The sequence below is a fragment of the Terrapene carolina genome, unplaced genomic scaffold (genome assembly GCF_002925995.2).
Source record: "Terrapene carolina triunguis isolate 2854851 unplaced genomic scaffold, T_m_triunguis-2.0 Scaffold66, whole genome shotgun sequence".
NCBI lineage: Eukaryota > Metazoa > Chordata > Testudines > Emydidae > Terrapene > Terrapene triunguis.
Genome location: NW_020664417.1, coordinates 24,423,127 through 24,449,196, shown reverse-complemented (window position 1 = coordinate 24,449,196; position 26,070 = coordinate 24,423,127). Strand labels below are relative to the sequence as shown.

The following is a 26,070-nucleotide window of genomic DNA, read 5'->3' as shown; positions in this document are numbered from 1 at the left end:
AGAAATGTATGAAGTTTGCAGCTTCATAATGGCCCAATTATATGAAACTTTACTGAATATTTTGTATTTATATATTTTTTCTATATTTATATATATTAATTTATAGTATTATTTCAAAGATTTTGGAACCTCACGTGAAGTACAGGTGAGCATTAGGGGAGGTGAGAGATAAGAATTGTTTTAGCATCCAAACCAAAAGTGGTTGTAACTATCATCAACGCTGAAGGGGTTAACATTAGGTGTTTACTAATACACTGAGCCACTGTGAGTATTTAATGGGAGAAGAGGTGGTTATGATTAAGCAGGTAAAAATTTAGATTGAGATACAATGGAGAAGCAAGCTGCATTTGAGCTTTGATCCTCCTTCTCCCTCCCACTATGATTATTCTATTACCTATATTTGTCATCCTGTTTTCTACTATTAGTAAAAAGTTTATTTGAAAAGCGGGACATAAACATTCATCTGTTCCTGCTGCTTATTCCACACTTAAGGTTCTATTCTTCTATGCCTATGTCTACACTGTGAGGTAGGGGTATGATTACCAGCTCGTGTACACATGCTCACATGAGAATAAATAGCAGCGTAGCCATGGTCGTATGGACAGCAGTGACATGTCTCCACCATGCTGAGTACTTACCCACAAAGTACTGACCATGGCTACACTACTATTTATACTTGAGCTAACATAAGTCTCTGTCTGCTGGGCTAAGCTCATACTGTAGACATAGCCTATGGCATCACAGTGATTTCCAGAGAGAGTAATTGTGATGCCACTAACAGGCAGAGGGTCTGGAACTAAGGGTGCAGGGAGGGGGGGTGTGCTGCATCACCCCCTGGCTTGAAGGCGTTTCCATCATATGCAGGGTTTACAGTTGGGTTTAATGGCTCTCAGCACCCCCACTGTACAAATTGTTCCAGCGCCCCTGCTAACATGAACATTTTGCTTTTGGTAGAGATTAATATTAATAGTACTTTCATAGCACATTTCATCCAAAGATCTAAAAACACTATACACATATTAACTAACCAAGCCTCACAACACCTCTGTAAGGAAGGGTATGTATTATCTTAGTTCTATGGGTAGGGAAAAATGAGGCACAGATGATAAATGACTTGTCCAAGATCACATAGCAAGAGACAGAAATAGTGCCCATGTTCCCTGTCTCTATGCTCTAACCACTCTCTCTCTCTGCCCCTTACTAAGCATCAGGAACAGGAGTTAGCCCACATTTCTTACCAATAGCCTTAGCAACAACAGGCAAAAAGGATACAGAACCTCACTCTCTGCAGAATGGATTCTAGTATAAAGTGATGAATATAGTAGGTCTGATCAAGAAGTCCCTATGCAAATAATACACTAATCTTACATTGACATTGGTGAAATAAGGTAGCAACTACAGGTTTAAATTTTACTATAAAGTGACTGATAGTAATATGTTAATTATTTAATATAAAAAGCTCAACTTAAACCTCATTTGAATTGTGGTCAAACTATGACATTTTCAAAACACAAGCTCACCAGATTTCCAGCTGATGTAAACTGGCATAATTTGGTACTGAAGTCAATAGAGCTTTGCCAAGTTACACTAATTGAGAATCTGACCCCAGATGTTTAAACAATGTAAACTTTTTTATTTTAATAATAAGATTTGAGTTGGCAGTTTATTTCAACAGCATAAGGTCGTGCAAGATCACTACAAAAATAGGTACATCACATACACCCTTGCTGAATGAATCACAGTATTACAATGTAAGACCTCTTTCCTGCAAACACACACTTACTTGAAATCAATGCGACTACTCAGGTAGTAAATTTAAGCATATGTTTGTGTTTGTAGGATTGGGGCCTAACGTATTACAGAGCTTGAGCAGTTTGCACCTCCAGGAGCCATTTGTTATCTGGTCACTTCCATTTAATATTCAAATATAAAGTCAGAGCATACTAACCACTGATTTCCTAACATAGGAAGCATTCTCAGACAACACTGTATCATCATACTGTGTTGTGAGACCCTTTGATTTAATTACATAACACATACACACACAATATGGACAAACCAGACCTACGGTTGCCATAACAGAGAATATGTCTTGCTTCTATAGCTTTCTTTCTGAATCCCACAGGAGATGCTGTCAGGTCATATGTCGCCAAAAATGTAGTTTCATTTTTTCCCCAAAACCTAATACTGACAAATATTGCCATGATTTCTCCCCCTTTAAATCTCAATGGTATCTTACTTACACACACACACACACTTTCCCTAGCAGTTTTACAACCTACACATTGTAACAGAGTGCTAGTGCATAAGGACCTGAAAGAAACTAGAAACTAACTGTACACAAATTGAAACTGACTATTTTCATTCATCAAGCTAAAACACAAAAGTAAATATAGCATCAAGTGATTACAACATTAGAATTTGAATTTTAATAATCTAAGGTTTTTTAAAATATTTTTCTACCCTGGCATTGTCCCCTTATATTTTTTTTTTGTTTTGTTTACCTTTGTAAGGTAATAATGAAATGTGTCCTTGTAACCTGACGTCTTTACTACTAAAAGGTTCCAGCAACACAAGACTCATGTCCTTTTCGGTCCCCGCATTGCACATTAACGTTCTTAAAGAAGATCCACCACCCTCAAAAGCAATAATACAAAGGACCAACTAAAATGAAATGCAACTTCTGTATTTCCACTCCCTATCTACTCCATCCTCCACCGTTCATAGTTACCAATATATTGTGCCAATCCTGCACTTATAACACATGCAAAATCTCAATGACGATACTGCCCTGTGTTTTGTCCTTTATAATTCATATTTGAGCCTCGGCCTGAAAGGCAAACTCTATTCATAATCCCTAAATAGATTATTATATTAGCAAAAATAGTCATTAGAAAAATAGTTGGTGTTGAAATTTAATGTTTGAGATTTCAGAGCAAACAATCCAAGGAGATGAACAGGAGAATTCACACCGGTGTTAGATCTGCTCAGTCTATGGCCTCAATTTAGCAAAGCAAATTAGCATATTCTTAATTTTAATAGGACTTTGCTGAATTGGGGACTGTATGAAAACTCCTAAGTGCATAAGGGCATAACTGACGTCCTCCTGTGAATCAGCTCTGACAAAAAAATACAGCAAGTGTATCACAGGTTTAAAAGGCTTAGTCTGAGCATGTCTTAAGTATTCCTTAAAGATACTTTATGGAGCAATTTTCACTTACTAGATCTGACTGAACAATAACCCAGTGTCTGTTCCAGGTGCCCTGTGTCATCTAATAAAGTTTTCAGACAAATCACATCTTGCCTGTCCTGTCTTCTTGCCCCAAATATCCCTGGTTGTCCCATCCCATTAGTGAAGAGGCAACATCAGTCCTTTGATATTACAGCTACTGTGAGTACACTCACCTCATAACAAGCCTAACAATGATTCGCTTATTGGTCATGGACCCATTGTTTATTCTGTAACTGACTCATGAGAATTACCGGAATTCTTACAAATCCCAAGTAAAAGGGAGGAGCGGACATATAATGTAATTAGATACCATATATGCCTCAATGGATTGCTCAGTATCCTATTGGGATAAACATTGTTAGGGAAGTGCTATTCCATTATGCTCATCAATTTCAGAACACAAGTAAACATATACAAATGAATTATATTTATATAATTATGCAGGGCTGATCTTATGTACAGTAAATAAAAAATACAATAGAATTTGTTTAGAAGTTATGATACATACTTGATGGAATAGCATTTCACATTAATTTAAAAATTTGCTGTAGGTTGGCACCTTAGGACTCTCTTAAAAAGAATGTAAGTTGTTTATAACAATTTAGTGGTAGTTTAAATCCAGCTGCTTTGGAGAATGACTGCAAACTGAACATATAATTTATTCTAAATACAGTTCTGCATTAGTATTGAAGTCTGGGATGAAATCCTATCTCAATTGAAATAAGTGAGAGTTTTGAAATTGACTTCAATAATATTAGGATTTCATCTTTGGTCTTTACATTTTCAGTCAGTTGTAGCGGAGTAGCCAAAACGAGACATTGCTATTAGCAACAGAACAGACACGTAATTCAAGATACCACACTTCAAACAGTTGGGGTTTTTTTGTTTCTTAAATAAAGATAAAGCAAATTTTATTGTAGAAATGGTAGTAAAGGAGGCATTTTTTGTTATTTAATATTGTCCTTAATTGACTGTCGTATATTGAGCTTTCACTGTTAAGAGAGCCAAGGTTTGGAGATTATGCATGCTTTAGATTTAAAAGGAGAGGCAGAATAATGCTTAAATGACTAAGTACACAGAAAAGGCATGTTTACAAACAGCAATAAACATTGTAGATAAATAATAATAATAATAAAAATAGAATAGTCACTCAAAATGAGTGAATAGATAGGTTTGGATTTTGAAGGAAAGAATCCTTAGAGGTCTGAGATTAAAAAAGTATCAGCCTGAGTTAAGAATAGTAATATTTTCCAAAAAGCCCTTGAACCATATATCACATGCTCTTCAAAAAGTTGCTGGCTTGTAGGTAAATATTCACACATTCAGTATATGAAAGACGTATAATTTTTAAGGGGTATGTGGTATGTTTAGCTGTTAAATTACAGTAGCTTGATTGTAATATCTGCCACACTTTATGGCACCCACACTGGTCCCATTACTGAGGGAAGAGAAAAGAGAAAAAAGGCCTCTTTCCTTCTCCCCTGGAACATAGGAAAATTCTTATTGGTTTGCATGTTACTAGTTTTCACCAACCAAATTGCTTTGTTCCATATCTTCTGAAACCCCTGTAGTGAATTATATTGGCTGCACTGACACTTATTAGCAAGGGAAATTCTGAGGAACTGCAGGCTTTCCTTGCAACCAAACCCAAGCAAAAAACTGTTCAGGATGGTATAAAGTGTTTGTGCAATTAAAATGGATATATGATTTGTGAACACCTCTCAAAAAGGAACTGAATGGGCAGTACCGATCTGGCCACACAGTAGTACGGGAAACAATATTTAACTAGGAGTTTTTACCAACGCAGAATACAATCCTGAGGCTGCTTTTATTCCCCATTAAAAGATATTTCTAGGCTTAATACAAGTTGATTTAGAAATAGTAACTTCCCTGAATGAAAAATACATATATATGGAAGTGAAATTAGCTTGTTTTCATCTTCCATCATTTCTACCTAGGTACTTAGATGGCCTCTATCATCCACTTTCAGGATGAAACTCTAATCTTCACTATTTTATATGGCACTTGGATACACAGAGTTAAGAGAGAAAAATACCGGATAAAATACATTCACTAGATTAATTTATGACTGAAAGCAGGGAACAGAACTATATCACACACACCCCTCCCCACACACACACACTCTTTCATGGCTTGGAAGGTGTGTTAAAATTTACCTTCTGTGAGATTTTCAGGAAATCTGGTTATTTGGCTTACACAGTAAGCTACTCCTTGTACATTGTGTTCTGGATAAAGATGTGATTAAAATACTACACGAGTTACAGGTCACATTTTTTCTCTTTACACAACCGTTGATAAGTAATTTGTGCTTTTATAAATACAATATTATACATTCTATGTACAGGCACTGACAGGCGCTGGTGCTGCTGTTAACCAGCCATCCACAGAAAGAATGGAATAATGATAGTGGGCAGGGTGGTGGAAGGTGCCAAACCCAGACAGATTATAGATGCTAATCCCAGGAGCGCTGAAGCAAGAACACTTCTCTGGTCCCGAATAATCATCTTCACTGTTTCACAGAACTGCAAAAGTCAGAGGGAAAGGTTCACAGTTAAACATGAAAGTCATTCCAAACTGATAGGTATTGGAAAGGGCAAGGAGAAAGCAGACCATCAAAGACTGCTCTGTACCAGCGATTCAATTCCTGTAGGCTAGAAAGGGATGCCTGGGTGAGTGAAAAGGGATGTATTCAGGGCCGTAGCAACAAAGAACGTGGTCCCCTCCGAACGGTGGCCCCCTCCGAACGGTGGCCCCCTCCGAACATATGTCCGGGCGGGGCCCCTTACAATGCAGAAACTGGAATGCGGTACTTATTTTGCCACTTTTAGGGGCCCCCTTCCTTGCGGGGCCCCCTCCGGTCGGAGGGCGCTCGCTACGCCTCTGGATGTATTCCCCTTAGAAACTGCCCCTGCCCCATTGAAGTCAGTAGGAGCTTTACTACTGACTGCAGTGAATGCAGGAGCGGGTCCTTAGAGACCCCAAGCCTATTTTAAGAGTTCATTACTAGTTGTCTAATGAATCCTGCTTTATTTTCTAGATGATCGAAGTCACTGTGGAGAGGTTAAATTTAGCTGCCAGTTAAGTTATTTCTAAGCAGTTTGGAAATTGTTTTAATGACTTGCAAAACCTGTAACTGATTGTAATTTGGAGAACTGACTGTTAGCATCTACTGGAAAATTACGCTTTCATAGAGATACTCCCCGCTCCCCTTCACATACTACAGGTTTCAGACTGAAATGTGCCTGGAGTCAGTCTTTGCAATCCCTTAAAATGCCATTAATTCTGTTTGATCTCCTGCTGAATAAAATATCCAGGATGCTGCTTGGCGTTGGGTGTGGAAGGGAGAGACAGTGAAACAGTGTTTTGCAGAGTGGCTGCAGTGCCAGTATATGGTAACTTCGAACCAGAGAGCTGAGTATTGACTAGACTGCTCAAAAGATTGCTTACTTAGGGAAACCAGACCTCAGCACCAAGTGACCTACTTCTCAGGGAGCACACTTGGAAAAAAAAACAAGTTTTTGTTGTTGTTGTTTTTTTAAGAATTGTGAAGATTGAGTCCGATCGAGATTTTACACAGCCTAGCCTCTCACCAAGCTGTTTGTTGGACTATTCAAGCCACACACAAAAACTCTATTATTCTGGAGGTGCTAAACAGTAATGCCAATTAAAATCTGTTCTGCTTCTGTAAAACCTGGGAAAGCTTTCACTGATGGAAAGTGCTCCATTGCTAATACACACAGATTAAATATTTTACTTATAAATATATTACAAGAGTCTGTGTTTCTTCCACTAAGTTAGCATTTAAGGTGCTGGGGGGCTTGATTTGCAGCAATAACAATGCTTGGAACCAGACAGCCTTGCGTTTTAACCCGTTTCCAAGCATTCTAATTGGGTTTGAAATGGGGGAGGCTCCCTTTGGGGGCAGGCGGAAATGATCTACAGCGGGGCGAGTTTGTAACTTCTACCTGTATTTACACATTTTGGGCCCTCTGCGTGGAAAGATCCCTTTCATGCTGAGTCTAGCAAACCATTAGCAGTCAAGGACCAAAATCCCTTTCAGCGTTAATGGTCCATTGCAGGATGTCAGGTCATTTGACCTCGTGGGAGATTTGAAGTGTTAAGACTGTCTCTTGCCAGTTTTCAGGCTCCGGGGTGTGAGGAAACACTAGACAAGGGACTAGAAGTATGCAGACAAAATTCAAAACCTCAGGCAAATGATGGCTTCAGACAACTCCTTTTGCAAGCAGCTTTTGGAATAGCAGCCAAAGAACCAGGGGGGAGGAGGAGAAGAGAGCCCTCCCGCGAGAAGGCTCACGTTAAGCTACTGATGCTGCTCTTGAGGGGGGAAAGAGGCTGAGTGAGCTCTCCTTTCACACAGGGGGGCGACAGGCTAAAGTTACAGCAAGATCGCTGCGGCTCCTGCAAGGGCAGTTTTCCTCTCCAGTCCCCCCACCCACCAGTCTTCCAAGACTCTGCGTCCTCGCTCACTCCAGCTGGGCAGGTGTTTGGCTCACATGCCGGGTGGGACCGCGTGGGAGGCCAGGGGGCACTGCCGTTCGCCAGGTTATTCTAGAGCTGGTGTGCCTGACCCGGGGGAGGTAGCTCATCCTACCGTTTAGGGTTTCCACGGGACGTCAGAAGGTAAGAGTGGCCGCCAACAAAGCGAATAGATCTGCTCCGCTTTGCTCCCCCTCACCCCCAGACACAGAGCGGAGATTTGCAGAGGACCAGCACCGCAGGGCAACCCTGGGTGGGTGTGTCCCCTCCCCGGTGCACCCTGCTAGCGAGGCAGGGCGTCAGGCTGAGCGGGGCCCCGGGACCCTGGGCGGGGTTTACCTTGTCGGTCTGGAAGCTGACCGCGGAGCCGTATCTGCAGTAGGTGACGAAGTGCTCGCAGTTGTTCCACAGCAGGCTGTACGCCGTGGCCCCCACCAGCTTCTCCGCCCGGCGGGCCACCTCCTCCTCGCACAGCGCCTGGTTCGGGAAGGCCTCGTCCATGTGGTTCACCAGGATGGAGCCGCCGTAGGCAAAGTCCTCCACCATGTCCACCCGGATGCTGGCCATTCTGGCCAGGACGCCCAGGATGAGCCTCTTGTTGGTCACCACCTGCTGGATCTGCCGCTGGTCGTCGGTGAAGGCGGGCAGGATGTCCGGCATCAGGTGCGCCACCCGGTTGTCCCCGAGGTAGATGCCGAAGTGGACGAAGAGGGTGCGGTGCACCTCCAGCAGGTCGCCCCGCTTGAAGTAGGTGGTGTCGTAGTAGCTGGCGTGTTTCTCCTCTTCCTCCGCCGCGCCGGGGCCCACGCTGCACAGCTTGAGGTTGGCCAGGAGGAGCAGCTTCTCCAGCAGCAGGGAGGCCACTTCGTACATGGGGTTCTTCATGCTGCGGACCTGGGGGCTTTTCCTGGCCTTCCTCCTGCTGCGGGATGCTGCCACCCACCCCTGTATCCTGCCTTTTTATCCTGGCGGGCGGGAGTGGCGGGGCCACAAGCAAGCACAACCCCGATTGGTTGAGAGGGAAGTGGGCGGCTTCCAAACGGCAGTGAAATAAACCTTTATTCAGAAGCAGCGCCTACAAAAAGTCTCCTGTGCCAGCCCTGATGCTGCTGCTCTGTTAACGCCTCTGGGAGGTAGAGATCCTCCCCAGAGCAGCTACTGGCTTCTCTATTGCATGTTCGAGATGAGAGGGGCTAGGGAACTGGGCAATCGAACAATTTGTCCGTTTGCACCAATTTACCACTTCGCTCCCAGGTTTTTCTTGCCCAGGGACCAAAGCTGAGAGAGGGAAACGATGGGATAAAATGAATGGCCGTTGAGGGAAGTTATGAATGACACAAGTGCCATTGATTTCGTTATGGGTGTAAACTGTGTACAGCTACAGCCTGTAAGTGGGGACTTCAAAGTAACGCAAACTGCTTCCAAGATAAAAAGTTGCGTTTTCTCCCGCGTTCAAGTTTTTTTTTTCAAGTTTTCACGGCCTTAAAATAGAACATTATCATCTAGTTGGGCCTGTAGAATAGAAAGGTCAGTAAGACTGCCCGAGAATTTCTCCCGTTGCATTTGGATCTCTCCAACTACCACTTGCATTCGTGTGTTCTGTGTTCTTTGCAATTCCTTTTAATCGCTTTAAAACGAGCATCAGCTATCAAATGCATTTTAATATACCGGATTCTATTCTATACCAGGATCATCCGTTCGTCATTGTAGCAAACACCGCATTCAACATTACAAGCCTAAGAGCTACTACGGGCATTTGTCTGCTTGGACTATATGTAGTTATAAACATGCACGTGAGCAAGATATCTGACCTCAAACACTAGCACTCATTTTTGATGTTGTGAGTGGCTACAGCCTCCTTGGAGTTAAAATGTCCCCTGATAGATGTATTCGCTAAAGGATTAACTGGCCGGGATAGAAGCACACTAAATTACAAATTACAGTTCTCCCTGTTTGTCATACTTCGTGACGAACGACAGTGCCAATTTGTTTCCTCCTCCTAAACAAAGCTCTTTCCACTCGCACTGAGTTCCTCAAAGTTCAAAGGATTAGGCTGGCACAATAAATGTTTATTACACAGCGCAGCGCACGAGGAGAGGAAATTGTAGTGACAATGACAAGTGATCGTGCACTTGATTCCTTTACAAAACTATTTGCATGTACATCGATCGATAAGTGCCCGCTTATCTGGGAAGACAACAGGTAGCGAAGCGAGGAGGGGAGTGGAACTCATATTTACAAATTAACTTGTCCTAAAATCGGTCGGCTAAGAGAACGGAGGAAACGTGGTGAGCCATGCCTCTGCGGCTTGTTACCCGCTAATCCATTATGTAAATGTATAAATCCCCGGAACAAAGCCCACAAAAGAGCAGCTCTGTCAGGGCAACAAAGCCGCCTAGTCTGAGGCTAATAAGTTTCAGTAGCCCAGCAAATTCCCGGCTCTCCCTGGGGGCTGCGCGGGATGATTGATGGGAGGACATTCATCTTACCTGGAAAATGACAGGGCCTTGGAGACCAGGAAGGGAGGGCGGCCAAGCTCCCCACAGCCTTTCTCCCAGCCCCTGCAGTCCTACTGTCCCCCAGACCCAGTGCCATTGACTTTTGTTCATGTCACAAACACTCCTGATTCAACCTTTTAGTTCCGTCTGGAGAAAGAAACTCCGTCCAATTACACATGAGGCAAGAAAGCGGGAGGGAAGAAAAAGGAGGAGGGGCAGGGCCAGCTTTTCACACTGTCCTCCTTTCTAAGGAAGATTGCAGGGCTGGGAAAATTTTATGAGCTAATTTCCTGAAGTTTTGTTTGCCTGAACATCTGCAAACAAACTGATTTGGCGTGTCTTGGCCACTTGCTGAGAAGCGGGCAGGAACTGTGTGTATAAAGGTTCGACACATTTCTATGGGCAAAGCAGGACCGGCTTAGAGCAAATAAATATTTTCCCTTTTCAGTCATTGTACCAGTGGCCGGGGAGGGGGGGGGGCGGCATAGCATAGACTGGGCATTCCGGAATGGATCCGAAACCCAAACGTTCTGGAAGCGTTTTTATAATTAATCTAATTAATCACTTACCACAAAAGTCTCTACCCTAAGGTCAAGTGTTTGAAACCCAAAAGAAACCACTCTATAAAACCCCGCCGTAGAGCGGGCATATTGGAGGACAAGTAGGACAGACCAAGACAAGGGATCATTTGAGGATTAGTCCGTTTTTTGGCCTTTCCTTTCCCCTCCCCAGCGCTTTTGCCCTGGACGATTAATATTTTTCGGATGGTTCTCTGTGATTTGGTAAATGACGCCTCACAGCCGGGTGCAGCAGAAAGGAGAATAAGAAATTGGAGACGCTTCTGCAGAGCACGCAGTGTGGTGCCTGTCCTAAAGTCTGCTACTCCCTTTTTCACTCCTTGGAAGAGGCTACATTTCAGCAAAGGGGTCATCTTCACAACTATGGGCTTGGAACCGAAACGTGGATTTCATGAAATTATTATTATTTTAAAGGGCCATTCCCTACTTTTGAACCACTGGTCTGATCTTGCTCAGAAGTAACAAGCAGCTTCCGTGCTAAACGAAAAGTACGTTCACCTCTCTAATCTGCAAACCGAGTGACAAACCAGCAGTAACCTCCTGCGTAGCCATTCACTGCTGGCCCTTGCCCCAGCACCTCTGACTGTGGGGGATGGAAAGAATCAGGCTTTAGGGAGTTTCTTTTGGGAGTCCCAGCCAAGTTATTATATAATGCAGGTTTAGCCACGTCGCGGATCAGCTCCAAAACCTGCCCCGTACACAAGAGAAAATAGCTCGAGCCGATGTTCACGTTATTTAATTGCGGGGGGCGTTTGCTTGTTTGTTTGGTTCGTGGTTGGTTCACCCCCCTAAACAACATTGCTGCAAAAACCAGCTTTAATCGAAGTGGTTTTACGGGATTGATCTATTTCTAGGTGCAACTGCACTGAGAAGAAGTTTGTGGGAACTTCTCGGATAAACTGCAAACTTTCAGCCAGCCAGCCAAACGGCAGAAGCATCGATTTAAAGGATGCAGAGTTATGCTGTGTGTGTTTTTTAAAGGTTTATGTTTCAAACCTATGCTTCCCTCCGTTCGATCGCCAACCGCAGTTGGTAAAGCTAAACCAATAGATACGTTTCTGAGTGCATTTTCAGAAAAGAATAAATTGTTTACTCTACATAAAGGATCCCCAGGTTTAGTGAAAATAAGGAGGGAAATCGGAATGAAGAACGTTACAGAAAATGAACAATATAAAACACGCCTGTCAAAATCAACAGATTACACTTAAATGCATCGACATCCCTAGAGCAGGCGGCGAGGGAGGCTCCCTTGCTGGGGTACAGTAAAGATTCAAACAGAGAGAATGGAGAGGGGCCCTTTTCTTACTCAGATTGGTACGCACAATTACAACTGAAGAACATGGCCCTTTTCTTTTGCTCACTTGTCCGCTACTGCCATCCCTTCGGGTTTCTTCTCCTTTCTAGACAAGCAGCGTGAACCCTGCCATCATTTTATCCCAACAAAATCACTGCCAAGAAGATGCGAATATCCCTTGTCCCAGAAATCCCTCCCGCTCGCCTTTGATTCTGCACAGAAAAGAGAAGATCGACCCAATCCTGAGGCGCTGAAGACCCATGTCTCCCACTGAAGTCAGAGAAGGTGCTCGGCGCATTGCAGGACTGGCCCCAGCGCTTCTTAAATCCTTATTCGGAGATTAGAGCAAGAGCCAAATTTTAGCCCAGGCCAGCTGCCCCTGTACACCTGCGCCGCCTCCTCCATCTCTTCTTCGGGTTCAGCTTCCCCCACTTAGTGCACTTCACACTACACACCCTCACCCTCCTGCACCATTTCCTAGCGGCTGAAGACGCTCTCCCAATGCCAGTGCACCTGAGCACCTGAAGACGAGGCATCTTGGGTCAGATTCTGCAAAGGGCTGATGGCCCCCAACGTTAGGCTCAGGTCCAAGGGGAGAGGAGGGCGCTCGGCACCCTATAGGTGCTCTGGGGAGACAACCCTGATTTGCAGCATCCCCGTGACCAAAGGAGGACTGGACTGAAGAGAAAGGGGAAATACAGCAAATGCTCCCGCTGCCCACTGATTTCACCGGTGTCTGGAGCAGACACGGAGTTTCCCCACGCAGGATCACAGCAGAAACGGCTCCATTTATACTAAATAAGGAGGCGGCTCCCTAGAACCCCACTTACACCCCACAGTCCCCCAATGCCTTGCTGCATCTTCCCCCACCCCATAGGGCTGATTCTCCTGCCTCTGTCACATCAGAGTAACACCTGGACACCGCTGGCAGGAATTCCTGCAGGTTTTTTCCCAATTAACTTGAGGTGCTCAGCAAACCAGGGGAGGCCTCCGGGGCCCCTAGGGTCTCCCCCTCAGAAGTAGCGTTAGGTTGACTGCAGAGGGAGCGGTAACTCCTTGGTTAATACTAATGTTTTCACACTGGATCATCTCACTGTTTAGTCAGAGACAGCCTTTGTTTGCTTGTTAAAGGCCATTTAGTTTTAATCCCCAAATTGTCAGGGTCCATTACAAGTAAATCCGGGACGGAAACCCAAGGTGAAACCCAAGAAGAGAAGTGGGGTGGTCCCCACAGGGAGAGGAGGCTCAAAGCCTTTATGCTCCTGAGTTTCAAAGGAACAAAGTGAAGACTGTGGCATTACTGCACTGAGTAACCCCCACACCCACAGAGCAGTGAAGCACCTGAAGCATGAAAAAGCGGCACCTTTCCTGACAGCTGGCTTATACCGAGGGCTGGAAAGCCACTGGAAGGCATCAGATGAACAAGAAATCAATGAAATGTACCATTACTGCTCCCAGCCCAGACACATGGCCCCAGGGCAGCGATGGAGATACAATCAGATAACTGCCTCAAGGCAAGGCTGTTGAGAGATTTCATTTATTAATGCTCATAAAGTTTCAGATCTTTGGATAGAAGGTGCAATGTAACTGCTTATTATTACAAAAATATACATTTAAACTTAGTAACTTGTATACTGATAACATTTTTCTTTGTTAGTAAATAGACGATTACACGTATTTTGAAAAGCAGCAAAACCTTTCAAGTCCTGCATGGAAATCTCTGGTTGAACACCTATATTAGGCTTTTTCTAACTCTGGCTCCTGCACGCCTAATCCCTTTCAACCAATAGGGGAGCAAAACAAGACATAAAATATATACTTCAACACTTCCCCGTTCTATTCTATTTTTCAGTAAAACAAAACAAGGTGTGTTTATATCTTGAAGTTGTCCATGGTTTCTGTTAGACATAAACATAAGAAACTAACCTCTTGGAAATACACATTTCTCCAGAAAGAAAATACTTTAGTGAAGAAAAAACATATTTGTTTAATTTATTGAATTATAATTAACATTTAAAAAGGCATTTTACCTCTAGTCCAACTCTAGAACACACTACTTTTCCAGCCTGTTTTGGATGGTCATTGCAGTACATAATCATTCTGTGCATTGTTTAATGGGCAGATTAAATTGTCACAAAAATGGCAAAACTATCTCAAAATATTGGTTTTAAATATGATAAATTGTACCATCTGTTTTGAATGTTAGGGACCGTGCAACATTTTAGGATATATTTTATTTTGAGAATTAGAGCTGTCATAAGAAACAGTAAGAATAGAAAGCTCAGAGGCAAGTGATAATTTACAACTTTTAATTTAAATTACTGTGTTTTGGAGATGGGTTCATAGATTATGATGACACAAGGAACCACTGTGATCAACTAGTCTCTGTTCCTGTATAACACAGGACACAGAACTTCCCTGAATTAATTCGTGTTTGAACTACAGCACTGTAGATTTTGAGCTAGAGCAGGTGTGAACAATTCCCACCTTTGTGGCATGGACTCGCATCTATTATATATGAACTCCCTGACACTAGGAGGGTGCCTACAAGGCCTCCTGCCTAGAGTCAAACAAATCTCCATGGAGTTTCATATTAATCCCTGTTTCCTTGCCCTCATGGCCAGCAAAAGACAGGAAGAAAAAGAGTTGGAAAAGTAAGGCTTTGTCTACATCAGAAAGTTGCACCAATTTAACAACATATATTTAAACTAAACGAGAGCAAACACACTTGTTTTGATCAGTTTAAATCAGAAATTGGGTTGCGCTACACTGAAATAAGCTTCTCAAAACTAGAGTATGCACACAGGAATTTCCACTGATTTACACTAAATTGGTTTAACATCACACTTTTAGTTAAACTGGTGCAACCACTCTTGTGCAAATAAGGCCTCAGGTAGGATAGGTTGGCCATTTATGGGCCCACACTTATTTTCATGTTACAGATGGTTGCATAAGAACCCAATGCAAAGCTGAACAGCTCTAGTTTGTCTAACCTGAGAATGCCACTCTCATAGACAGCAAGGGCAATTATCAATACCATCATGCAACCATCAAGTTTGGAAAAAATGTGATGTCTTGAAACTGTTCAATAAGGATTCAAATTGAAGAAATGTAATTAAAAATTAAAATAAAAAGTGAAGCCTTCTCTCTCCCATGGTGACAATGAAATGGTCTGTTGGATAATCCGTTGCACAAATAACTTTTGTCCTAATATAGGGGTTAGAATCAGAAATAGGCCTGACCTGCACTTTCCAAACCCTCAAAGACTGAGGAGCAGTTCAGAATACAGAGAATTTAGTGATCTTGTTGGTTGAATATTCCTTGGTACTTTAGAATGATGGTAAACCCCTAACTATGCTGGTTTATCCCATCCTTCAGAGTAACCAAGCTATTGAAATATACAAGAAGACTGCTCTGAGAGTCACTCTAATAAGTGGGAAATATTATTCCAAGTACTGGAGGTCATTTGCAAATTCTGTTTGTAATTATTCAGTCTTCATTCTAGATGAAGAAATAAATGCAATTTTAATATAGCTTTTCAGGTCAGTTCTGGATTGTTAAGATAGGTACAAATTCATGAATTAAACTAACTATTGCACAACTATGGTGTTAGGGCCAAGGAATAACATCTATGTCTAAGGGATTTTGACACATTCCCCAAGGAAATATTATGAAAATAAATGCCACTTGGTGCAATCTAGTGTGTTGCAAAAGCAAACAAATAAACAAAACCCAACCATAGATCAAAGTTATCCCTATTGGGGATGGTTTAGTGGTGTCTGGAGGGGTATGAACTCCAACAGAGACAGAGAAACCCCTTTCCATTCCCTACCCCATCCACATGAGCACTGCATGGTTTAATTCTTGAACAAACTGTGCCTCTGTTGTACAGTTGTGAATGGTCTGCACCTCCCAGCCAACAGGCCACCACTACCAGTGGGTCTAAAGTGTTCATTGTTTAGTCGTTCAATTTTCATATTAACCAACAGTGAATGTTTAATTTGGTACAGAATTGGGTGAGATACAATCTAAAGTGGGAACTGAACCAACATGCAAACTCAGAAAATGTCAGAAAAAACCCAAAACAATTAATATTTAAAACCTTTCTAAATTAAGTTGCAATTGGAAAATATACTAAAATAAACTATTTAAATTACTGAAATATCTAGTTTTTTTACCCGTTTACTTTCAGTATCAAAGTAGTTGCATATAGAAATACAAAATCACTTAAACAGCATAGTGATAAGGCTGTATATGTTTGGCATAGCCATGATTTCCATGACCAAAAATGTCATTTTTAGGGTATTATAATAACATCATGGGGCCAGATCCCCAGATGGTGTAAATAAGCATAACTATTAAACTTTACTGAGTTGCACTGACTTATACCAGTTGAGGGTCTAGCCCATGGTCCTTTTTCATCTTAGTCTGTCTGCTACTGAGCAAGACTTTCTTCCATTCATTATTGTTATTAACAAATTTGACTATTTGGTGGGTTTTTCTGTTTTCCTGTCTTAATATGGTTTCAGACTATTGATGACAGCTGTTTAATACTTTTCTAATGGAAAAGAAATGTAAACAATTTAAATATTGTGCAACTCCCCTCCCCCCAACCTTTTTTAACCCTCATCCCAATGGTCTGAATTTTCCATATTTTTCTGTGACAAAGCAATGGTTTTCCCATTTTTGCCTTTACAACCAGACTTAATAATGATGTACAAATAATACTACATATGACTAGTTGACACAGTAATTAGTATATTATCTTCTTACATTCTGTTTAGGTCACAAGGGAAAAGAATACGGGTGAAATTCTGGCCCCATCAAATTCCATGTGAGTTTTGTCATTAACGTTAATAGGGTCAAGATTCCACACATGATGTTCTCAACATAGTCCTCAAATGGACAAAACCACAATGCAAACTGGAAAAATTCAGTTACAATCCTTGCTAATGATAGGCTAGCAAATGGAGAACAGTGATAGAACGGATTAGAGCTCAGAGGCACTGCCAAAGATTTCTGATGTGGCTTATAAAGCACCTACACATCATTCATAGTTGTAACCACTATTATTAAAGTCTCAATTTTATCAGCACTAAACGGTTAATAAATTCTTCTGAAAATAAAGGAACATACACATTTCTGAATATAAAAGTATCTAAACATTGTCCACTAAGAGATTTAAAAAACCCCAAACATACATATCTTTCTGCTGTGGTAGGAGATACAGAGAATTATCAGGCCTGAATCTCTATTAGGCTGAGTTTCTTTTCAGGGAGCTGGATACAATTCCCTAATTCACCATTTGGCACCAGCTCTGATGCAGTGTACTTTTGGGAAGCTGAGGATAGATGGAATACAGTGCATATCAGACATGCCTCTTTTCTACCCCCAACATGCTCCCGCTCCAGGGTTGTGGAGAAGGGTGGTGCAAGGGACAGCTAAACTGACTCAGCACCTGCTGGGAACTCCCGTGCCCTAGGGGAATCTCCAACAGAGGTGATAAGACCAGATTCCATCCCTTTTGTAGCACCACACAAGAGAGAGTGGAGCATCAAATTTGGCTGTTAGCGTTTTTTCTTCTTCAGAATAATCCACATGACAAGAGCTCCATTTTGTAATTACTTCAGTGCTGTTCAAATAAGGGTTATAGGCAATGAGAGAAGTTGGGGATAGAAAACACTCAGCTTTCTCTCACTGACTGCAGAATACCCTGAAGTATAGTGGTCACCATTCAAAGTCAATATTCACCATCAGTCACCACACAGTGGTGCTTGAGTTACTGCAGCTATATACTGTCCTAATTAGAGGGAAAAACTGACCTCAGCTACCACAGTTTGACAGTTGTTGGTAAATGGTGATTTTTTCAATAGACGAGCACCAAGTTATCTGACTGTTCTGTATAAATAAGGGATATACTGTGCAAGATCACAGTGCAGACTGAAGGTGGTGGACTTGAGCAGTTAAGAGTTCAACAATATTATTCCTCTTAATTATTAAGAGTTCTAAAGAAGGACGGAGAGGAGGACTGGATCAAAAGGTAGTTTTCATTTTGGGAGTGTGGTTGTCTGGTTATCTCACTGTAAAATTGTTATTTTTTATTTTATTGCTTTATTATATTTTACAGGAAATAAATTAACTCTTTATCCAATGTACTAACTAGACAGGAAATGCTATTAGTCACAGACAAAGCTACTTGTCTGGTAATACTCAAAATATTCACTTTTCTGTGCCTTACAGTTAAGCCTGAGAGAGAGAACTGTCACCACCACTTTAGTTTGCAGTTTCTTGAATTTGACTCAAGAAGCTAGTTTTTGTTTAGCATGTTTGTTTGTTTGTATTCAGAGTTTTAAAAACAGATGAACCCAAAAATCATTATTCTATTAAGGACTTTAAATCTGGAACATTTTTTATCTGGAAATCCAGTAACATCTGTCCAAATGCCTTGCCCTGTAGAGAGAACAAAACAGAAAATAGATTGCATTGGATGAACCAAGTATCTAAAATTAAGTTACACATTTAAATATACCACCTTTGCAAAAATACATTTTAAATTAAAAAAAGTTGTTTGAAACAAACAGGATATCAGACTTCTACATTACATAACATCCCTGAACTTTGGTGTATTCAAAGTCTGGATCTGAATTTTGCGGCTAAGCCAATAGCCAATTATATAATGTTACAACCAGCTTTTAGGTAATTTCCTCAACCCTTGAACTGCAAATCCACATAGGTTTTCTTTCTTTTATTTGTTTGACTTTGCTACTCACGTAAGTTTTTCCTAAGTCATGTTTTTTAGCTTTTACTTAAGATTTGCAACCATTTAAACTTTGGTAGGTAGAGCTAAGCTTTTCCAGTACTTATTTATTTATTTAAATTACTGCATGCCAGAGTTCAGTGAGCTAGATCTCTTTGCTTTATAGTTTTTTTTATTTAGGACTCAATTCTGACACCATATGCATGTTGAATTGTATTTTATTCTGTGAACCATCCAGATGATTTCAGTGAGACTACTTGTGAAGTAAGGTATTTCTCACCATGAGTAAGGATGGCAGAATTGGGCTGTCAACACTGTGTGTGTACTGTTGGGGCTTTGTGCACAGTTAATGGAGGTATTTCTGATCTTTAATGTCACTTAATATTTGGGATGTAGGTTTTGAAAGTGCTTTTTTCATGCATCCCCAATAACATGAAACTAATGCACATACAAAGTTGGTCTCATTTCTACCATCTGGGTTGTACTTGGAGAAAAACAGTATATGTGGAGTACAATGTGGAAGCTTTGATTTGATTTAATTTTGGATGATTTGACTGACTCCTGGCAAAATGTTATCCTAGTCTCTCGGACAATGTTGGGTCCAGCGCTGCCTCCTATTTTTTTTTTTTTTTGCACTTTTTCAAGAATTTGATATCAAAGGAACTTTCCAGGCTAAAAATCATCCTTTATTTATTCACATCTATCAAAGAGTCTATGCAAGGTTTCTGGGGTGGGGTAGACAGGCAGAAGGTCACAGGATCGTGGGGAAGTAGATGAGGAACGCAAAGCGCGGAACTTTTTACAAGAGCTGCAGAATAGTTTAATGTGCATTTCCACTCAGGATCACAAAGGCACAAGACTCTCATCACACCCATAACCTATAGGCCACACCCCTTGTGATGAGAGAGTGCCAGTGGACATGACAGCAATAGCAAATTATGCTGGGGTTGGGAGACTAGGAGTATGTCTACACTGTAGTTAAAAAGCTATGGCTGGTCTAGGGCAGCTGACTCGGTCTTGCAGGGCTCAGGCTATGGGGCTGTTTAACTGAGGTTTAGATGTTCAGGCTCTGACTGGAGCTCAGGCTCTAGAACTCTGTGAGGTGGGAGGGTCCCAGAGCTCTGGCTGCTGCCCAACCCCAAATGTCTACACTGCAGTTAAACAACCCCTTAAGGCTTAGCCCTGCAAGCCCAAGTCAGCTAGCATGGGCCAGCTGCGGGCGTCTAAATGCAGTGTAAACATACCCTAACAGACTTCCTGTGCCTCCATCTTCCCTTTGCACACCTACACAGGATTAACCAGAATTAAACCCTGGCCAGTTTCTCAGTTGGTGTGGATTGGTGTGGCTCCATAGAAGTCAGTCAAGTTACACCAATTAAATATTGGATCAAAATCAATGGAGTTACACCAGTTGGGAATCTGGTCCTATGTATACCAGAATACACTCAAAACCAAGTTGTCAAGTAAACACTTGCTCTCCAAAAATGTGACCACATTTTTCTGAGTAGCTAAATTCATTAGTATGTCAAAAACACAGCTGACACATCACAAAGCATGGCAACTTCACCTTTCATAAAGCCTGCAAATCCATCATTTCACATGTAAAACCAAATCTTTTCCACCAACTGAGCTATGCATCACTGCTTAGTTTTCAAACTTGGAAGAATGAATGAGAGACTATGTTTTTGTGAAATTAAAAGGTAGCTATCAGTCAACAGCAGATTATTACTCCATCCCAGTGTTGGTTAAAAAGAGTTTGTGCAATACATAGTTATAAAAAATAACTAAAATCAAAATCAATGCCTGCATACGTACCTGTGGGTCACTTCTTAAGGATGCAATACCGCCACCACCAAGGGAATTTTTCAGAACAAAGTTTAATCCATGTATTCCTGGCAATTCATATCTTTAAAGGTAAGATTTAGAATTATGTTTGTTTTACAGTAGATTTAGATTAATTTCTAGTGAAAGGCAGCATTTAGAAATTGAAGATCCAAAGTAATTTTTTAAGGACTGTGATGATGCCCCCATTTTGATTCAAGCACACAAATCAGAAGGGAAAAAAAACTAAAACTCCACCTTAATAGTAATAAGGTAGGATATGAACTTGGTTGGTCTTTTCTGATTAAGCTGTACAAGTCTTTTGATTATATCATGTCCCAACATTAATAAACTAAGGTTGTTTTCTGTTAACTAGGTAACAACTGTAGCCTAAGTTTGATGGGCAAATTGCAAAGTTTTAGTGCAGGAGCCAATTCAAACAGAGGGATTATAGTGTTCAGAGTAGAACGATTTGAATATTTCATAGTCTTGTTACTGAAAAGTATCTCTACAGTAATTACTCAAATCTCTGATATTTCTTTGGCTAAGAATGGCTTTTAGCCAATCAGGAATTCATATGCTATCAGTTACTGAGAAATAACCATACTATGATTCTGCAAATCAGACATCCAGAACCAGTTAGAATGTAGGGCATTTTATTGAATTAAAAATGTAGATTAATTCTTCCGCAATTCTTTGGATTTGTGAACTTTGATAAGGTAAAACAATTTTGCTTAGGATAATAGATATTCACTTAGAAGAGCAGTTAATGGCTTATTTACTTCAAGGGCTTTGCAATAATTTTTTATGACAACATTTCTAGCTACCATGAGAATTACAGAAACTCTATGGAAGGCAGTATTTTCAATATCTGCGGGTCCATGTGTTTGTGCATACAAAACACAATATTTGCATGTGTACAGTAATTAATCAAATCCTTGATCTTTCTTTGGCTAAGAATGGCTTTCATCCCACCAGGAATTCACACGCTATCAGTTATTGAGATACTATGAGATAACCACACTATGATTCTGCAAATCAGTACATAAAATTGCAACTACTCTATTCAGATGCACAAACAAAAGCACCTGGAAATATTATGGGTACATTTGTGGAGGTTTAAATGTGAACATGCTTCAAACACAAAAAGTCTGTAATGATGGATTACAATGCACATGCAGTTATACTACATCAACAAAAATACGTTACCCAGTGTATTTACCTAGCATTGATATATACTGTAATTGTGTAAAATCTAAAACAAGCCTAAGAAAAGATTATATATTTGTACAATTCACTCAGTATTTTTAAAATCTGCTTTGAAACAGCAGAAACCCTCCAAAAAACAAATAAAAACACATCAAAGAACATTAAGATTGTGACAGAAACTAATAAAATAAAGAAAATTCACTGTTCTAACTGAACTCCCATAACTAGGCACAACAGGGTGCCTCCTTAATTACTTCCTCTAAAGTGCAGTGCCTCGGTATTTCATTAGAGATAAGACTTTTCCGTGAGTTCCCAGATAACTTTGGCCACATTATACTTTGCATGTATTTTTGCTTAGTGAATTTATACATCAAGAGAAAGAGAGCACTCTTCCTAGTTAAGAGTGAGCTGGAGGTGAAATGATAGGTTTCAGAGAAGTGATGTTTGTGTAATAGGTGTGTGGTGGAATAATATAGGAGGTTGATTATTGTGCATTAAATATATGGATAGAAATTACAGAGGATTTTGAGTCTCAGTATGTAAATAAGTATAGTTTTCTCATTGCTTAATTTTATGTAAAATGACTGGTAATGTCTAGTAAACATACATCTGACAAGTATTATCTTTTTGAACATGGGAACCCTTATCCACCGGGAAAGAAAATAACCCTGGCCCAAAGAGAGAGAAAGAAACCAGAAAATGCTCACAGAGCAACTTTGTTACTCTCACTCATTCAGGAAAGTAGAGACCTCAGAACTGTAAATATTTTTAATCTTGTTTCCTAAATTGAGCCATAATTCTGAATAGAACAGTTTGCGTGTATGTTTCTGATATTTTCCTTTACTATGGATATATGTACAATTAGAAGCATGCAGAATTAAAAGTGATAAAAGCTAGGTGCAGCTGAAGTGCTGACAAGAGGCTCACAGAATGTATCTGATTAATAGTGTAAGAGGGTATATAATGAGCTAATTAAGACAAAAGAGAAGGATTTCATTAGTTTGAGAAATAATTTATTATTTCCTTTTGAAGAGAGGAAAACAAAGTTTATTTCTACAGTTTTATGCTGTATTTCTAATATCTTTCTTTAAATAAATATGAATATGAATGTGCATTGTGTTGTGTATAAAGCACTGAAAAATGTAGTGATTCACAAATAACCCTCCATTGGCAGGCAGGGGTGGGGGGGTGCGTAAAGTGACTAGCAAATCTTTTACATCTCTAAGTTCTATGATTCTATATGTACTACAGTGCCTTGCTAACAAATTCACACTGCTTTCAACAGCAGCATTGCTCAGACCTGTCTTTTTGCAGAGTTCCAGAGACTGGCATCCTTTTCTAGAGTTAGAGCTAGTTTCTGTGTGTGAATGTTATATCTTCCTTGCTGTCAGGAAGTATATCCAAATTTGTCTGACTATTCCATTTTGAGGTTGCATATCACATAGAGAAGGCAAAAAGTACAATTAATTCAAGACAAATTTGCTTTATAAGGAAAAAAGCAAATTCCCCATATTGCTAGAAATAATACCTTTGTGTTATATGTTACCCAAAACCCTGAAAGCTTCAGAATGTGTGCAATTACAGGTATAATCTAACAAAAATAATTTCCCTTCCAGGCTGCATGCCTATTTATTTTACCAGCCTTAAAGAAATGCCATGAAATGCAAAATGCTGTTAACCTCTGATCTGCAATGAAGTAGAGCTGTGGCTAGAACATTTTTTTTAAAAAAAAAGTACAAAAATATTTTGGTTTTCAAATTATAATTTTCAAAAAGTCATTCACATTTCCATATTTCCAACACTGTTGGTTTAAACAGCAAGAGTGCTTGGTTTATATCTAGTTTTCACGTTCATAAAAATGTGTAGTCTAAAAAGAAACTTTCAGATCTGAAACATGTGAGCATAATCCTTATAATCTTAAAAAACACTCTATAAAAGGATCCATTATTTTCCCCAGTAGCTTTTCACGCTACTCACAGAGTCCCATTATCACATCATTAAAAGAAGCCCAAACCAGAGATGATCTAATTAATCAAAATAAACGGTTGCTATCCAGAACAGAGGGAAACTTTAGCCTCTGTCTGTGAACATAAACAGCACTAAGAAACAAGCAAACCTCTATTAACTAAGCAGAAAGGACAATGCCAGTGAGAGTTGTTTGATGTATGAGCAATTCTTGTAGCAGATTAAATGTGTAGCATTTTCTCATTTTTGTTTCCCTCTGCTGAGTTATGAAACCATTTTTAAAATTAACACAAAACGTTTATCAGTAAATTCATTTGGTAGCACTTAATAAATAGCAGGTGAGATTCTGTGCTGTCTCTCTAATGAACAGTACAGAACTCACAGCCTGGCACGAGGGTGAGTGGGGGTGTCACTAAGGTGGACTTTAAACCTCCTCCCAATCCTGAGCTGCTCCAGGAACTAGAAAGGCCCTTGGTGGAACTTAGACAGATAGAAATATATAATTATTTTGAGGACTGTAGTCTTTGCAGATGGCTATAGAACCACCCCCTTATATAGAAATGGATTCCTAAGACAGTTATTGCAGACTGACATGTTAGAGGCCCCACAATATGGGATAATATGGCTTCTTCACCATCATAAGGGTTAACATTTTACTTTCTTAGCTTAGATTCTAGAATACAGTTCTGAGGCAATGGGTTGATGTTATGACAAATTCTTCAACCATCAAACACATGGGGGCCTGATAGAAAGCAGGAAAACCACCACTGCAATGTACCCTACTCTCTGGCAGAGGATGCCCTATTGTGGATGAAAGCCATATAAAGTGTTCAGTTTATTTTTTAATCCAGGAAAGGAACCAATCTGTGCTCTTTCCTTTAAATGCCAAATTCAAGTATGTAGTCTTTTGCCAGAGTGTGACCGTTTATACTGGAGCAGAGCTGGTTGAAAAAAATGTCAACAACTTTTTTTTTTTTTTTAATCGCAAATTAATTGGAATCTCCAGGTTTCATTTAGACATTCCAATGCAAACCATGCAAGGTTCCATTAGGCTTCAAAGGCTACCTGGTTTCCTGCCAGCTCGTCTGCCTGGCTCCCCAGTAACTTGTTTGGTAGGCTGAAAGCCTGGAAGTCCCGGGTCCCAGCACTAACAGGTCCCCAGGGCTCTCAGGATCCCCAGTTCCAGGGCAGTCCATGAGATGGACTGCCAAGCTCCAGGTCAGCCTGCTACGTGGACTGTCCCAAACCCAGGGCTTGCAAGGTCCCATCCCCTGGCCCGGCAGGCTGCTGGGGCTCTGGACAACTCTGGAAGCCTTGGAAACTAAATGTTATTTTGGTGTTTCTGACACAAAACTTTTCCAGATTTCTGTTCTGCAGCGAATGCAGACATTTTTGGGTTTTGGTTTCAATTGGAACAAAATCAAATTCACAAATGGAATTACCATTCTCTATCCAGCTCTATACTGGAGTTTTTTAAGGTGGAGAGTGCCCAGCCTGTACATTTAATTATGCCATGCAAATGATGTATGCATAAAAATAAAAGATTGCAAACCTGAATTTATGCATCTTTACATTAAAACAACTGAAAATTATTTCTCTCCTTCCACAATGCCTGGATGTGCTAATGTGGACAAGTCAGAAAGATACATACCTTGTGACTAACTTCTCTTCAGGTTGTTCTCTCTCTAAAAGATGCTGGAAATAATCCTCCAGAGCCTGAGCAGTTAAAGTTTTCTTTAGGTATGGATAATAGAGGGGATGTCGTGCTATCACACCTGTAACATGTGACACAGTTAGTTAGAATACAACCAATTTAATCACGTTATATTTTTATTTTTCAAAACTGACTAAGATCACCTGTCATTTGAAACTGTGCATATGGGTCCTTGTTAATCAACAGCTACACAAAAATAGCTAGAACAACAGATTAATGCTCTGCAGTGGAATGGAGGTCTAACTAGGTGCATGACATGTAGGAATGCTGCCAAGCTGTGTGTTGCTATTGCAACTTTTTTTCTGGTTGAGGACAGTCCTTGCCAATTCAGGAAGGATAAAGGACAAAGGGCAGGTAAAGGGAGTGTGGTTCTTTCCCCAGGAGGGAAACTCGTGAAGTTTGGAGAATGAATTATGATTAGCCCTCAGAGCATGGTAGGATCAGTCATGGAGGTAGAAGACGTATCTATGGATTTGCCCTCTCC

The 26,070-nt window shown here is 40.7% G+C and overlaps 2 protein-coding genes across 2 annotated transcripts in view; both read right to left on the bottom strand.

Moving 5' to 3' along the window:
- Positions 1 to 1,612: 1,612 nt before the first annotated feature.
- Positions 1,613 to 8,695, bottom strand: LRAT (lecithin retinol acyltransferase). The gene is made up of 2 exons (XM_024198234.2): positions 8,090 to 8,695; positions 1,613 to 5,775 (listed from the first exon to the last, which is right to left on the bottom strand). Exons 1-2 carry the CDS (start codon positions 8,633 to 8,635, stop codon positions 5,623 to 5,625), a joined length of 699 nt encoding a protein of 232 aa, XP_024054002.1. The 5' UTR covers positions 8,636 to 8,695; the 3' UTR covers positions 1,613 to 5,622.
- Positions 8,696 to 13,676: 4,981 nt separating this feature from the next.
- Positions 13,677 to 26,070, bottom strand: part of LOC112105438 — a 110,203-nt gene continuing 97,809 nt past the window's right edge. The window contains exons 18-20 of the mRNA XM_024198235.3: positions 25,524 to 25,647; positions 20,693 to 20,783; positions 13,677 to 18,570 (exon numbers count right to left, since the gene is read on the bottom strand). Of these exons, the coding sequence (XP_024054003.1) occupies positions 18,496 to 18,570; positions 20,693 to 20,783; positions 25,524 to 25,647 (290 nt within the window). The 3' untranslated portion in view covers positions 13,677 to 18,495. The remainder of the gene's footprint in view (positions 18,571 to 20,692; positions 20,784 to 25,523; positions 25,648 to 26,070) is intronic.

Excerpts from the sequence above, each read along its gene's own strand:
- LRAT (XM_024198234.2), bottom strand. The coding sequence starts at position 8,635 with ATGAAGAACCCCATGTACGAAGTGGCCTCCCTGCTGCTGGAGAAGCTG. Across the intron at positions 5,776-8,089 it reads TCAGCTTCCAGACCGACAAG|TTCTGTGAAACAGTGAAGAT; the intron begins GTAAACCCCGCC and ends TGACTTTTGCAG.